Here is a 13,596-nt window from a genome sequence, read left to right as displayed (position 1 = left end):
AAGCTTTTGTGCTTATACCTAATAATATGAGAAACAGCACCATAAAGGAAAGATTAAGAGAAATGACACTTTTATGAGCTGATAAAATTTCTGTAATAGCAAAGATAACTTTAACTTCTCTTGGTCCTTTTTCTCAGGCCATTATAGAGACTAATTAGTTAATACTCTAAAAGGAACTTGTCAGATTCTACTTTTTAAAGATTTAGTAGCTTTTGATTTCTAAGGAAAAATTACTTTTTCTCTACCTTTGTCTAGGGAATGTTTAAAACAAGGACCTAATAAAGAAAACAAAATGCTAACTTTGCATTTCAGTACTGAAGAAAACAAAATTTTAACTTTGCATTTCAATACACTGACACAATGAAAACATTCCAAATGGAAGCTGACTAGCTGACTTTGTGTTTGTTCATGTGTGTGTGTGTGTGTGTGTGTGTGTGTGTGTCTACATCTGAAACTATCCTGACAGGCTCTTTGGGAAATAAGAGAATTCTTGGCCAGCTTTTTTGACTACTCAAGGTTTAAAAGGGGGTTTCTAGCCACCTCACAAAGGAAGCTAGTGTTTAGAGATGCAAAGTGTACCAAACCAGAAATCATAGAGCAAGACAGGGATGAACCATCGGAAATATAAATCAAGCTCTGAGGTTTACGTTCCTGAACAAGCAAAAGGTAATTACCAATAGTGTAAGCAAATAAAAAGGTCTGATGAAAGATTGGGGGCAGAAAAGGGGGAAATTGTGTCTAAAGCTGAAAGCTGCCATAATGGCTATAACCAGAACTCACAATTCTTAATGTATATAAAGCATTAGTGCCACTAGTAAGAGCAGGAACCAGGGATCTTGAATTGAGACCTTCCTTAAGAACCCTCAGTCCTTAAGAAACTTTGTTGTGTAATCCAGACCTATAAAGACAGTCATGAAGACCTCCTGTTGATCATGTAAAGCCACCTCAACTCAAAACACTTTGCTTCCTTTGTTAGGAATATTGACACTTGATTCCTACATTTAAAGCTCTTTATGGCAACCCACTCCAGTATTCTTGCCTGGAGAATCCCATAGATGGAGGAGCCTGGTGGGCTACAGTCCATGGGGTCGCAAAGAGTCGGACACAACTGAGCGACTTCACTTTCACTTTCAAAATAATTTTATCCTTTTTCTAGTGTTACTTTCGCTACTCTCTTTAATCACTATGTCTGCTAATACTGTGTTTTCTTCACTTCCATCTCTACCCTGTTATGGCAGCTCTTCACCAGTTTGCTTTTAATTTTGTATATTTAACTTACCTGTATGTGACAAATTTAAAATAAAAGCCAAAGGAAGACAGTTGCTAAGACAGTTCACACCTGATCATGGGAAGTGAATTACTTTTCCTCCTTTTGGCCTTATAATTTTTCTATAGGTAACCCTCTTGATCTCAGAAATCACTGATAAGGATTTACTTACAGTGTTGTTTACAGTGTTCTCATTTTATCTTCTAGCTTGGTAGTACATGCATTAGCTTTTTTCCCATTTCCCTGATTACTTGACCTTAGCTAAAAGTGACAATTACCATATTATTTTTATTATTCTTTTTCTTTTCCCTACCACAATAACTCCCTACTTTTTAACAAAAAGGTAAAGAGAGGAAAACCCAGTGTTCACTCCATTGCTAACAAATGTTTACTTTACAGCTGTCTTTGAAAAAGGAGTCATTCTCCATACAGATGGCTAACAAACACATGAAAAGATGCTCAGCATCACTCATTATCAGAGAAACACAAATCAAAACCACAATGAGGTACCATTTCACACCAGTCAGAATGGCTGCGATCCAAAAGTCTACAAGCAATAAATGCTGGAGAGGATGTGGAGAAAAGGGAGCCCTCTTACACTGTTGGTGGGAAAGCAAACTAGTACAGCCACTATGGAGAACAGTGTGGAGAGTCCTTAAAAAACTGGAAATACAACTGCCTTATGACCCAGCAATCCCACTGCTGGGCATACACACCGAGGAAACCAGAACTGAAAGAGACACGTGTATCCCAGTGTTCATCGCAGCACTGTTTATAATAAAATAGCCAGGACGTGGAAGCAACCTAGATGTCCATCAGCAGATGAATGGATAAGAAAGCTGTTGTACATATACACAATGGAGTATTACTCAGCCATTAAAAAGAATACATTTGAATCAGTTCTAATGAGGTGGATGAAACTGGAGCCTTTTATACAGAGTGAAGTAAGCCAGAAAGAAAAACACCAATACAGTATACTAACACATATATATGGAATTTAGAAAGATGGTAATGATAACCCTGTATGTGAGACAGCAAAAGAGACACAATGTATAGAACAGACTTTTGGACTCTGTGGGAGAGGGAGAAGGTGGGAGGATTTGGGAGAATGGCATTGAAACATGTATAATATCATGTAAGAAACGAATCTCCAGTCTAGGTTCGATGCAGGATACAGGATGCTTGGGGCTGGTCACTGGGATGACCCAGAGGGATGGTACAGGATGGGAGTTGGGAGGGGGGTTTAGGATGGGGAACACGTGTGCACCCGTGGCGGATTCATGTTGATATATGGCAAAACCAATACAATATTGTAATTAGCCTCCAGTTAAAATAAATAAATTTAAAATTTTTAAAAAAAGTCATTCTTGTAAGAAGAACATTGAATTAATGAACAGAATAGAGTTTGAAATTGTGTGTAGTATACATCTCTATAGCCCATCTTCTTTGGCAATCTATATATTCTAGACTGACTGAAATCAAACATTTAGAAACTCATTCACCAGAATTTTCTGTGTGACCACATATGCACAGTATCATTGGGCCTTGACTTAAAATATCTTTTCCTTTCTCAAAGAGTTGATAATCTAATTAAGAAAGCAGACAGGTATATAAAAATATATAATTACTGTAAGATATGTAATGAATACAATATGCAGTGAAATTCTGAGATAAAGTATTTAGAGTGCCTCAGTGCAGGAAGAAATGGAATGGTCATGCATTGCTCCATAAAAGACGGACCATTCAAAAACTTCTTTAATTTTTTAAATTTTAATATAATTTCAAGCTTTAAAAAATCTGCAAGAAATAGTACAAACAATTCCTATTTCTTTCACCCAGTTTCCCACAAGTGTTAACCATTTTGCCACATTTACTTTGCCATTTCTCTCTACATATTAATATACATATTTTCTTAAACTGCTTATGAGTAAATTGCAGACATGAGGCCCCTTAATGCTTCAAATGTATATGTCCTTTTTTAAAAACTGAAGAAAATTTAAAAAAAAATAATATTCTTAAGCACAGTATAATTATCAAAATCAGGAAATGAACCTTGCCATAATACTATTATGTAATCTTATTCAAATTACACTTTGCCAGTTTTTCTAATAATGTTCTTTGTATCCAAAGGGAAAAAAAAATTCTCTTCTTCTGATCTGGGATCCAGTCCAGAATCATGCATTACTTTTAGCTATCATGTGTCTTTAGGCTATTCTATCTGGAACAGTTCCTCAGTTTTTCTTTGTCTTTCATGACCTTGACATTTTTAGAGTGTGGGAGAGTTATTTTGTAGCATGTTCCCCAAATTTAGACTTTTCTGATGTTTCCTGATAGTTTGATTCAGGTTATGCATCTCTGACAGTAATACCTCATATGTGACTTCATGTCCTTCTTAGTACATCCTTAGAAATTTCATGAGGTCATTACTGGTGATTTTAACTTTGATCATTTGGTTAAGGTAATATCTGCCAGATTTCGCCACTATAAAATCACTATTGTGATTAATAAGAATCTTTTGGGGAGATATGTTGAGACTATATAAATATATTATTTTTCTTGAGATTTTCATCTTCTAGTCTTAGTATCCGTTGATGGTTTTTACACCAGTTATTACTATGAACCAATTATCGTACTGTGCTGTGTCGCTCAGTTGTGTCCGATTCTTTGCAACCCCATGGACTATGGCCTGCCAGGCTGCTCTGTCCATGGGGATTCTCCAGGCAAGAACACTAGAGTGGGCTGCCATGCCCTCCTCCAGGGGATCTTCCTAACCCAGGGATTGAACCCAGGTCTCCCACATTGGAGGCGGATTCTTTACCATCTGGGCCACCAAGGAAGCCCAAACCAGTTATTACTATTGAGCCAATTACTACTATGATAGTTGCCAAGTGGTGACTTTCTAATTCTTTCTCTTCGTTTATCAGTTGTCATTCTGCTGTAATGAAGACTTTTATTTAATCATTACCTTATACTATTATATACTCATGAATTTTAATTTTTTATGGATCGTTTTATTAAATAGATTATCTGTTACTATCCTAATTTATTTTGATGCTTAAGTTGTCCCAGGTTTGACTAATGGGAACCTTTTCATATTGACTCTAAGATCCTTTGATATATTGTTCTCATTACTATTTGAATATTTGCTTACCAAAGAAAGTTGTGAAAGAAGAAGAATGTCCCACGAAAACAAAAAGATGAGAGAAAACTTACTTTGTGCAGAGAAAACATACAAGAGCAGGAAAATATGAAATAGTGCAGTGTATTCCAATATATACAATATTATTAATTTTCTGAAGGATGGAGTAATGTGTGATGACTGAAAAGGAAGCAAGAAAGGTTTTGTATACTATTCTAAAGAATTAGAATTTTATCCTGGCGATGATAGTGAATCATCGATAAAAATTTTAGAGTAAACATTTGTGACAACAATGCCTTGTTTTGTATCTTGAGGCCCATAAATTCCAGGGGTACTTTATTTTAATATTTCTTATACAAATTAACATAATCCTTTCCCTCATAATTTTTAGGTTTCATCAGAAATATTGGGTTGGCTAAAAATTTCCATTGGGTTTTCATAACAGCAGTCAGAAAAGAACGAACTTTTTGGTCAACCCAATATTCTGAGGCTCATTATCTTGAATAAACAAGTAGAAAGAGTATTAAACTGAAAGCAATATAAGAAATTTATTTTCATATATACACAGTTCCCTGTAGACCTGAGCCTGCAAACACTGTCATTGCCAGTGTTTCCCTAGAGCTTTGGACCTGATTCCTCTTGAGATTTATATAAAAGACTAAATGCTTTTTGTATATCTGAGCCACGCATTATTTGAATAACCAAATGCCCTAGTTATTTAACCTGAAAAAATTACTATCATCTTTGCTTTTTAAGCTTCCTAGGAAAGTTATTCATTATCTTAGGTGGTTTGTGTTCAGAAAGAACCAGGAAATAGAAATACAAGAAACTGAAGCTGCAGATACTATGGGAAACAGAGGCAGTAATATTAATAGGGCAGACCAGGTCTCTCCCTTGAGATTTTCTGTATCTAAAGAATGAATAATGATTTATACTTTGGGTAGTTTGGGAACTCTTTTACTGATTGTTCTGAAGAATAAAGTTTCCTCTTGAGGTTTTGAATTTAATCAAGAAGAACTTACATGAACATCTTGTTTCTATTATATTCTGTTCTGTCACCTAAAAGCATCTTCTCTTCACTTACTTCTAATTTTAAAAATGGATTTTCAAGCCAAGGTGAAACATTGTATATTAAGAATTGGCAGATTAAAAAGGATGCATTTGAAATGGGAAAAAGTCATTCCACTGGTGTAAACAGTTTCATTTAATATGTCTATGCCATAAGAAAAATGTTACTGCTGTATAACAAAGACCTTAGTTTACTCAATAGAAAGAAATCCGTTTGTACTTTTTTGTCCCTTTAAAGGCCTTGTACAACATAGACATTGCCATTAGTGTTTAAACATGTCTTCGATGATGGCGATCCTGAGTGAACATCATATATTGTCTTTTTAGTGATTATAAATGCTGCATGCCAGATAGAAAAATCTCAGTAATATTTTAAGTACTTTATCTGCAGATTCTGAACTCACATATAATCATCCCCAATTCTGAACCTATACATGAGAAAAATACAAATGAGACAAGTTAAATTTTACTAATGGAAGCCTAAGCTTATTAGAGAAACCTCTAGATCATCAATCTGTGCTAATTTAGAATTGCTTTAATCCCGCAAATCTACTTCAGAAAATTAAACCCCTTATATAAGAATGCCATCAATGTAGGTGTTATAAAAATTCAGCCTGTTACTCTTTGCTTAGTTCGGACATTTACGAGTAGGGAAGATGTCTAGGCTTCCTTTCCCCACCACCACCCCTACTCCCATATAAGGATCCCATATCCTAAACTACCTCGCAGTTTATTTTTTGTCAGAGTAGCTAGTCTGCCTCATTACGATACATCACCAGAAAATTTTACTATTATAAGTTTAAATAAATATTTATTTGAATAAGCTTAAATAAATATTTCTGTGAATGGTATAATCTTCTCAGGACACATTTTCACATTTGTTAGTTTTGTTTCATTTTATAGTTTACATAAATTGATTGGAGCCTAGTACCTTTACATTTTCTTTGTGAGTATTAGTGTTCATTTATAAGGTAGCCATCAGAATATATTTATGGCTGTGAAATTGCTTTTGTTTTGTAGGAAAAGTTCTATCCAAATTTTGGATACCTTCTCTGTCACAGAGAGTCAGACATGACTGAGCAACTGAACTGAATTGAGCTCACTCACTGTCCAAAACCCAGACTTTCTTTTGTTATAACCTTCTTACTCTTTAACAATTGTTCTTTCTTCATTTCCTACTTCTAGGTAAATGGATTTTATGGACCACTCAATGAAAACTGCCTGCTAGGCTGTATTAACTCATCTGGTGTAAGAGACAGAGACAAAAGTGCATACTGTTTTTCCCAAATTTTTTCTCTTCTATCAGATTTCTATTTGAGCTCAAAATCAAGAAGAGGGATAAGGTTTGGAGTAGAATATTTCTTGATGCTTTTTCCTGTCTGACTGAGTTCTGCAGTAGTCCTGGACAGGTAGAAGTGCTTTGCGGTTATAACTTGTGAAATAAGAAAAGTCAGAGATAAATATTCTTAAATTTTGTGAAGCTTTCTATTTAAAGCTTCTTATAAATCACTGATATCAACATCAGAAAATAGTTGAAATTATGTTTTTTAATGGAAACCAAAAAAAAGAAACAAGTATTTGCTTACCAGCTTTATTTTGGAAATGTATGCCTTCTAATAAATGAGCTTTCCCATGCCAGCCCATGAGAGGCCTTCATATGAGCCCCTGAGCTAACTGGTGGTGCTGTGCTTCCTCAGCCTTTACCTGCAGCTGCCAGTTCCTCTGTGTGTGTGTCCCTGGGGCTGACCCTCGAGCATGGTTTGTCCACTTTCGATCTGAAAATGAGAATACTGAATCACCTAGATCGATAGTTTTTTTTTAAACTTATTTTAGCTACAGTTTTTTGCTAAATGGAATCTTATATAACACATAGACTTCCTGCATGTGGAGAGGGATACAACAAAACTAAGTATGTTAATGTTATTTAGTAATTCCGTTTACGCAAAAAGAGCAGCTATTTAGAGAAATTCAAATCAAAACTACAATGAAGTCTCACCTCACACCAGTCAGAATGGCCATTATCAAAACGTTTACAAATAACGCTGGAGAGGGTGAAAAAGGAACCCCCCTACACTGTTCATAGGAATGTAAATGGTGCAACCGCTGTGGAGAACAGTATGGAAGTTACTTTAAAAACTAAAAATAAAAGTTACCATATGATCCTGCATTCTCACTGCTGGGCATATAGCTGGACAAAACTCTTAATTCAAAAAGATACATGCATCACAATGTTCACTGCAGCACTATTTACAATAGCCAAGACATGAAAGCAATCTAAATGTCCATCTGCAGAGAAATGGATAAAGATGTTGTGTGTGTATGTGTGTATATATATATACATATATATAGCAATCAAATACTACTCAGCCATAAAAAAGAATGAAATCCCATTTTCAGCAACATGGATTGACCTAAAGATGATTATACTAAGTGAAGTAATCCAGAAAAAACAAATATCATATGATATCACTTATTTCTGGAATCTAATACAAATGAACTTTGTATAAATATTAATACAAATGAACTTATTTACAAAACAGAAATAGATTCACAGTCATAGAAAACGAATTTATAGTTACCAAAAGGAATAGTTGAGGCGGAACTAAATTGGAAGTTTGGGACTAACATATACACACTCAGTTCATACACACTACTATATATAAAATAGGTAGTTTTTACAAGGATCTGCTGTATAACACAGGGAGCTATACTCAATATCTTATAATAACCTATAATGGGAAAGAATCTTAAAAAGAACATATATATATATATATATACACACACACACACATATATATATATTCTTTGTATACTTGAAACTAACAAAACATTGTAAATTAACCACACTTCAGTTTTTGAAAGCACAACTATTACTTACTTCATTAATTTTATTTTTTGTATCTAGACAGTAAGCCACAAATACTACTTTTCTCATATTTATACAACCAAGTTAACCCTTCTTTACTGGTGAAGTAGCTGATTATTTCCACTGTGCGATCTTGGGTGGGTCTTGAGTGGGAAGAAGCCTCTTGGCACATAGAAGTTGCTCAGTAAACACTTGCTGAGAACACAAGCACACACTTGCTGATGTGCCAGAGAATTAAAGTACTTCTCCTTTGAGACTTTTTTTCCAGTTTTTTTTATCCAGAAGTCTGCTCTGGTGACACGCAGTTTAGTGAGGGGTGAGTGTTAACTCATTAGCATCAAAGTTTGGATTATGTATCTAGTGACAATCACTTTGTGGAAGAGAATTGACAAATACAGAAGGTCTTAGAGAAGCACAGGGCAGAAAAGGAAGCAACACTTTGTTTCTCCTTTCCCAACTTTAGACTTCGTTTGAGGATGTGTTATTCATTCATGAAAAATGTTAGATGCTCAGTCATATCCAACTCTTTGCAGCCCCAAGGACTGTAGCCCACCAGGCTCCTCTGTCCATGGAATTACCTAAGCAAGAATACTGGAGTGGGTAACCATTCCCTTCTCCAGGGGATCTTCCCAACCCAGGGATCGAACCTGGGTCTTGTGCACTGCAGGCAGATTCTTTACTGAGCCACTAGGGAAGCCCCATTCATTCATACCTCAAGTATTTATTCAATATCTACTAAGGAAAGCATAACTCTAAAAGTGGCAAAAGATGCACAGATTAATGAGACAGGTTCTGCCTTCAAAGAGTTTGTGATAAGCTAACGGAAATAGGGCAAATACTTAAATGTCTATACCATAAGGTGGAAAATGGTACATGCCATAGAAAAATAAAGCAAGTACAAAATTACTATAAAGACAGGAAATATTTTTCCAGGTTGATGGAAATTGGCATGCAGTTTTTAATTAAAAAAAAAAAAACAACCTCTAGAGAACAATGAGGTGGTTTGATATCCTCCTGCCTTTATTTTTTATTTACTTACATACCTTACCTTTCTGTTGAACTGAAACGTTCTTCATTGCAGGTTGTATCTTAGTCTGTGTAGACTGAGTACATAACTGTGCCTGTCTCATAAAATACACTCAGTAAATATTTGTTGAATGGATGTGTGTATCACTGATAATCAAACTTGGTTTCTAATAACAAAAATTCCATTACAAACCACATTCAACAAATAACCTCTGTACAGTTAAAAAGTGTAATTTTTCCCTCAGAAACCAAACTTAAAAAAAAAAAGCTTTTATAAGATTATATATAATTTTCACCATAAAGAGAGTAAAGAATATCTTAGAAAAGACCAGATCTGAGATCTATAAATCTGAATAAAATGCAGACGCATCTATCATGCTTTTTAATTATATTGGTTGTGACAATATGTATTGATGATATTTAATGACAAAACAAGGACTTCAGTGAAAGTTGTGAATAAATTTACAGTTCAATTATAGGTAAATGACTAATCACACAAAATCCTTCTCTAAGTATTCACCTTGAAGTAGAAATTTTTTTCATATTTAGCACTAAATAATCTCTAAGGTCCTTAAAGTTAAAAAAAATTTGTAATTTCATGATTGCCCATGGATAAAAATAAGTCTACTGTATGTCTTTTCTTGGACTACTTATGACAATGTCATTTGTCTTAGAATGAAAAGTATGGGACAGTACCTGTGAGTTCAATGAATATGTCTGAAGTAGCCTCTGGAGGTGGGATGGCAGGACTAAATTAAATAAATTACAATGACCAGGAACTTACAGACTTCTGAGCGATATATACAGTCATTGTTGTTCAGTCACTCAGTCGTTTCCGACTGTTTGTGACCCCATGAACTGAAGCATGCCAGCCTTCCCTCTCCTTCACTATGTCCCAGAATTTACTCAAACTCAAGTCCATTAAGTCTGTGATGCCATCCAACTGTCTCATCCTCTGTTGCCCCCTTAAGAAATAGGAGCTTATTTGTCCCACATATCAAAAGTCTGGAGGCACGCAGTCCAGGGTTTGTACAGTAGCTCAACACTGTCATCAGGGATTCTGGCTCTTTTCCTTTCCTTGTTTCTCATACTTACTCTATGGGTTTCTAGTCTAATAGTTGAAAATGACTATAGCACCTCCCAGAAGCTAGTCATGTTCTCCTCTTAATGTTTTACCTCTTTATCTTTTTATTTGTAGTAGGAAGCCTGCCCCCAGGGACTACTTCCTACATCTTGCTGGTGAGAACTTAGGTGGCTATAAACATATTATATGGCCAGTCTTAGGTGAAAGGCAGCTGCAGAAGAAGTGAATTATGGATATTAGTTAGGATAGCCAAGCAACAGTGTTTGCAGTTACTCCTTTTATGTTAACCCTTTGAGCTATAGACTTTTAAGATTTCAAAGAAAAGGCCAGGTATACATATACATGAAGACATTGTACTCTAAGAAGTCCCTTTCTGTCATTAAATGATACATTCATTAATTTAAGAACTATTGTCTAGTATGTACCAGGTACTGTTCCAGGTATTGAGGATAACAACACTGACTAAAAAAGACAAAGTTGCTGCTGTCATGAAGCTTACATTAGAAAATTATAAATATATAAGTATATAGATATGAATATCCATACATGTGTGTATATGTTTTTTTCCACAAAGAAAAATAAAATCAGTAAGGAGAATAAAGAGTGATGATAGTAGGTAATATTCTTTATAGGATGTCTAGCAAAGGCCTCTGATGAAGTGATATTTTAGCAAAGACCTGAAAGAAATGAGGGATGAATGGAACCATAATATCTGGGGAAGAATGTCCAAGTAGAGGAAACGGCGAGTATGCAGACCCTGAAGAGAAACATATTTGGCTTTCTCAGGCGAGGAATCAGTATGCCCACAGCACATTGAACAACAGTGAAATGATAGAACAGTGTAGACAATATGTTGGGCTTTGTAGACCATAGCAAAGACTTTACTCTGAGTGAATTGGAAAGTCATTGGAGATTTGTGAGCAGAGATGAATACAATTCACCTTACAGTTTAAAAGGACTATTGTAACTGCTGTGTGGAGAATAAATTATAATGGGACAAGGATAGAAGCAGGGAGACCAGTTAGGACCCTCTTCAGTTTCCCGGGAAATAAATGATGGTTCCAACTATTGTAGTAATTATGGAGATGGTGAGTAATGATGGGATTTAGAGACATTTTAATTGTAGTTTAGATATGGCTCTGATAATAATAGAAAAATCAGTGATGTCACCAAGCTTTTGGATTAATAACTTAATGAATGGAGTTTCTATTTACTGAGATGGGAATTGCAAAAGAATAAGATATCGTGTAGGTAGGTTAGGAGGATGGGGAATCAAAAGTTTGATTTTGAACATGCTAGGTTTGAGTTGCCTGTTGCACGCTCAAGTGCATGTTTAATGATTTATACATTTGTAGATATATACTCTTATCCACCAACTGTTTGGATGACATATAAACCTAGAGGTGAAGGTAGAGGTTGGGATTGAAGATATAAAATTGGAAGTTTTAGTGTATGGCTAATATGAATGCCGTGACACTAGATAGGGTTACATTGGGAGTACATAACTGATATTTTTCTACGACTTTTTTTAGAAGAAAGAGAATTTCCTACGAAATTCTAAATAAGTTTAAGCTTGTATATTTCTTTTCACTAACTGGCTTATTGACTAGTAAAAGTTCAGTATACTAACTAAGGGCATGGACTCTAAAGCATGGTTACCTAGGTTTGAATCCTAGCTCTTTGTTTTCTGTCTTTGCGATTTAGGCCAAGATATGTAAACCTCATTTTCTTCATCTGTAAATAAGGATAATAATGATACCTCCCTTTAGGTTGTTGTGAAGCTTAATTAGAATAGTGCCATGACACATAGTAAGCACTGACTGAGAAAGAATTAGCCAGTATCATCATTAAACTTCACCAGCTTTTGCTACATGATATAAAATTATTAACAATTTAATGTTCTGCCAAAGCAGGCTATATTTGGGGAGCAGTAGAAAAACTTTCCCCCTGTAATCTTCATTTCTAGACAGATGAAATGAAGACTGAGAATTACTGTTGTTTATAAGCCATTCCCACTTTTTAATCAGGTTTCAGCATCATATTCTTAGTTACTTATCTTCCTGTTTAGGTCACAGTGCTGTCGATATCACCAAGGTGGCTAGAAGACACCGTATGTCTCCTTTTCCTCTAACGTCTATGGACAAAGCCTTTATCACAGTCCTGGAGATGACTCCGGTGCTTGGGACAGAAATCATCAACTACCGAGGTACTGTATATTTGCCCATTGCTTTTTATTTTCATTCTTTTCCAAACAAGATTACTCTAACACTAATACACAATTTTCCTGAAAAAGAAATGGTATTAACCATTTATCACAGTATTACCATCTTTCTTTTCACTTCTTATTTCTACTCAACTCTAAGATCAGTCTAACAGTATACAGAGTAAAATACTCTTAAATCTTCCTCTACATTAAAAAAAAAGGAAAAATTCAACTGTGTTTCTCCTATTCATCAAAATATCAATATTCTCAAGAGAAGGCTGTCAGCACTGAATGAGGAGAATAGTTGACTGTGGTCTGCCTTATGTCCTATCTGATAGAAGTGAGAGATAACTAATGTGTCTGGTAATTATTTTCATTTGTGAAAATCATGTTTTTAAGTGTAAATACTACATTAATTAATTTATCTGTGGATCACTGAGCAGCCAGTCTGATCTCAGTTTTTCTGCTTCATCTATCCTCTCATTTTCTGCTCTTAGTTTAGTAGCACATTGAGACCAGCTTGTGGAAAGATAATGGAAAGGTAGTATTCCCCAGTGTTTCCAGTTTTTAACCAGCTACTTCCCCTTCTAAAAATCCAGTTCAGGTGCAGTCTGAATAAAATGTAGTTTCTAAATTGTTTTTGTTGTGCAAATAAAAACAATGCAGAAGTACTGATTTTACAAATAAATGACTTTATTCATAGATCGTAAAATAGTCAAATTTCAGAGAACATCTATACAAGCACTCTTAATTTTTCTACAAGAAAACTCAAAACAGCAGAAAAGGAATGGAATTGAGACTCAAGACTTAACATTCTTGGGAATTCCCTGGCAGTTCAGTGGCTAGTACTCAGCACTTTCACTCAGGTGACCCAGCTTCAGTGCCTGTCAGGCAGCTAAGATCTTGCAAGGTGTGTGGCACAGCCAAAAGAGAAAAAAGAAAA

At 35.2% G+C, this 13,596-nt stretch overlaps 1 protein-coding gene across 8 annotated transcripts in view; it reads left to right on the top strand.

Annotated features, from left to right (window-relative positions):
• The window catches only part of GPHN (gephyrin), a 546,364-nt gene that overhangs the window by 423,271 nt on the left and 109,497 nt on the right, over positions 1-13,596 (top strand). For all 8 annotated transcript variants that reach the window (XM_068965812.1, XM_068965810.1, XM_068965811.1 and 5 more), the window contains one exon: positions 12,519-12,656. In XM_068965812.1, the coding sequence (XP_068821913.1) occupies positions 12,519-12,656 (138 nt within the window). The remainder of the gene's footprint in view (positions 1-12,518; positions 12,657-13,596) is intronic.

This window comes from Capricornis sumatraensis, chromosome 2 (genome assembly GCF_032405125.1).
Source record: "Capricornis sumatraensis isolate serow.1 chromosome 2, serow.2, whole genome shotgun sequence".
NCBI classification, from domain to species: domain Eukaryota; kingdom Metazoa; phylum Chordata; class Mammalia; order Artiodactyla; family Bovidae; genus Capricornis; species Capricornis sumatraensis.
Note: the sequence above shows the minus strand (reverse complement) of the source record. Positions and strands in the feature narration are given on the sequence as shown.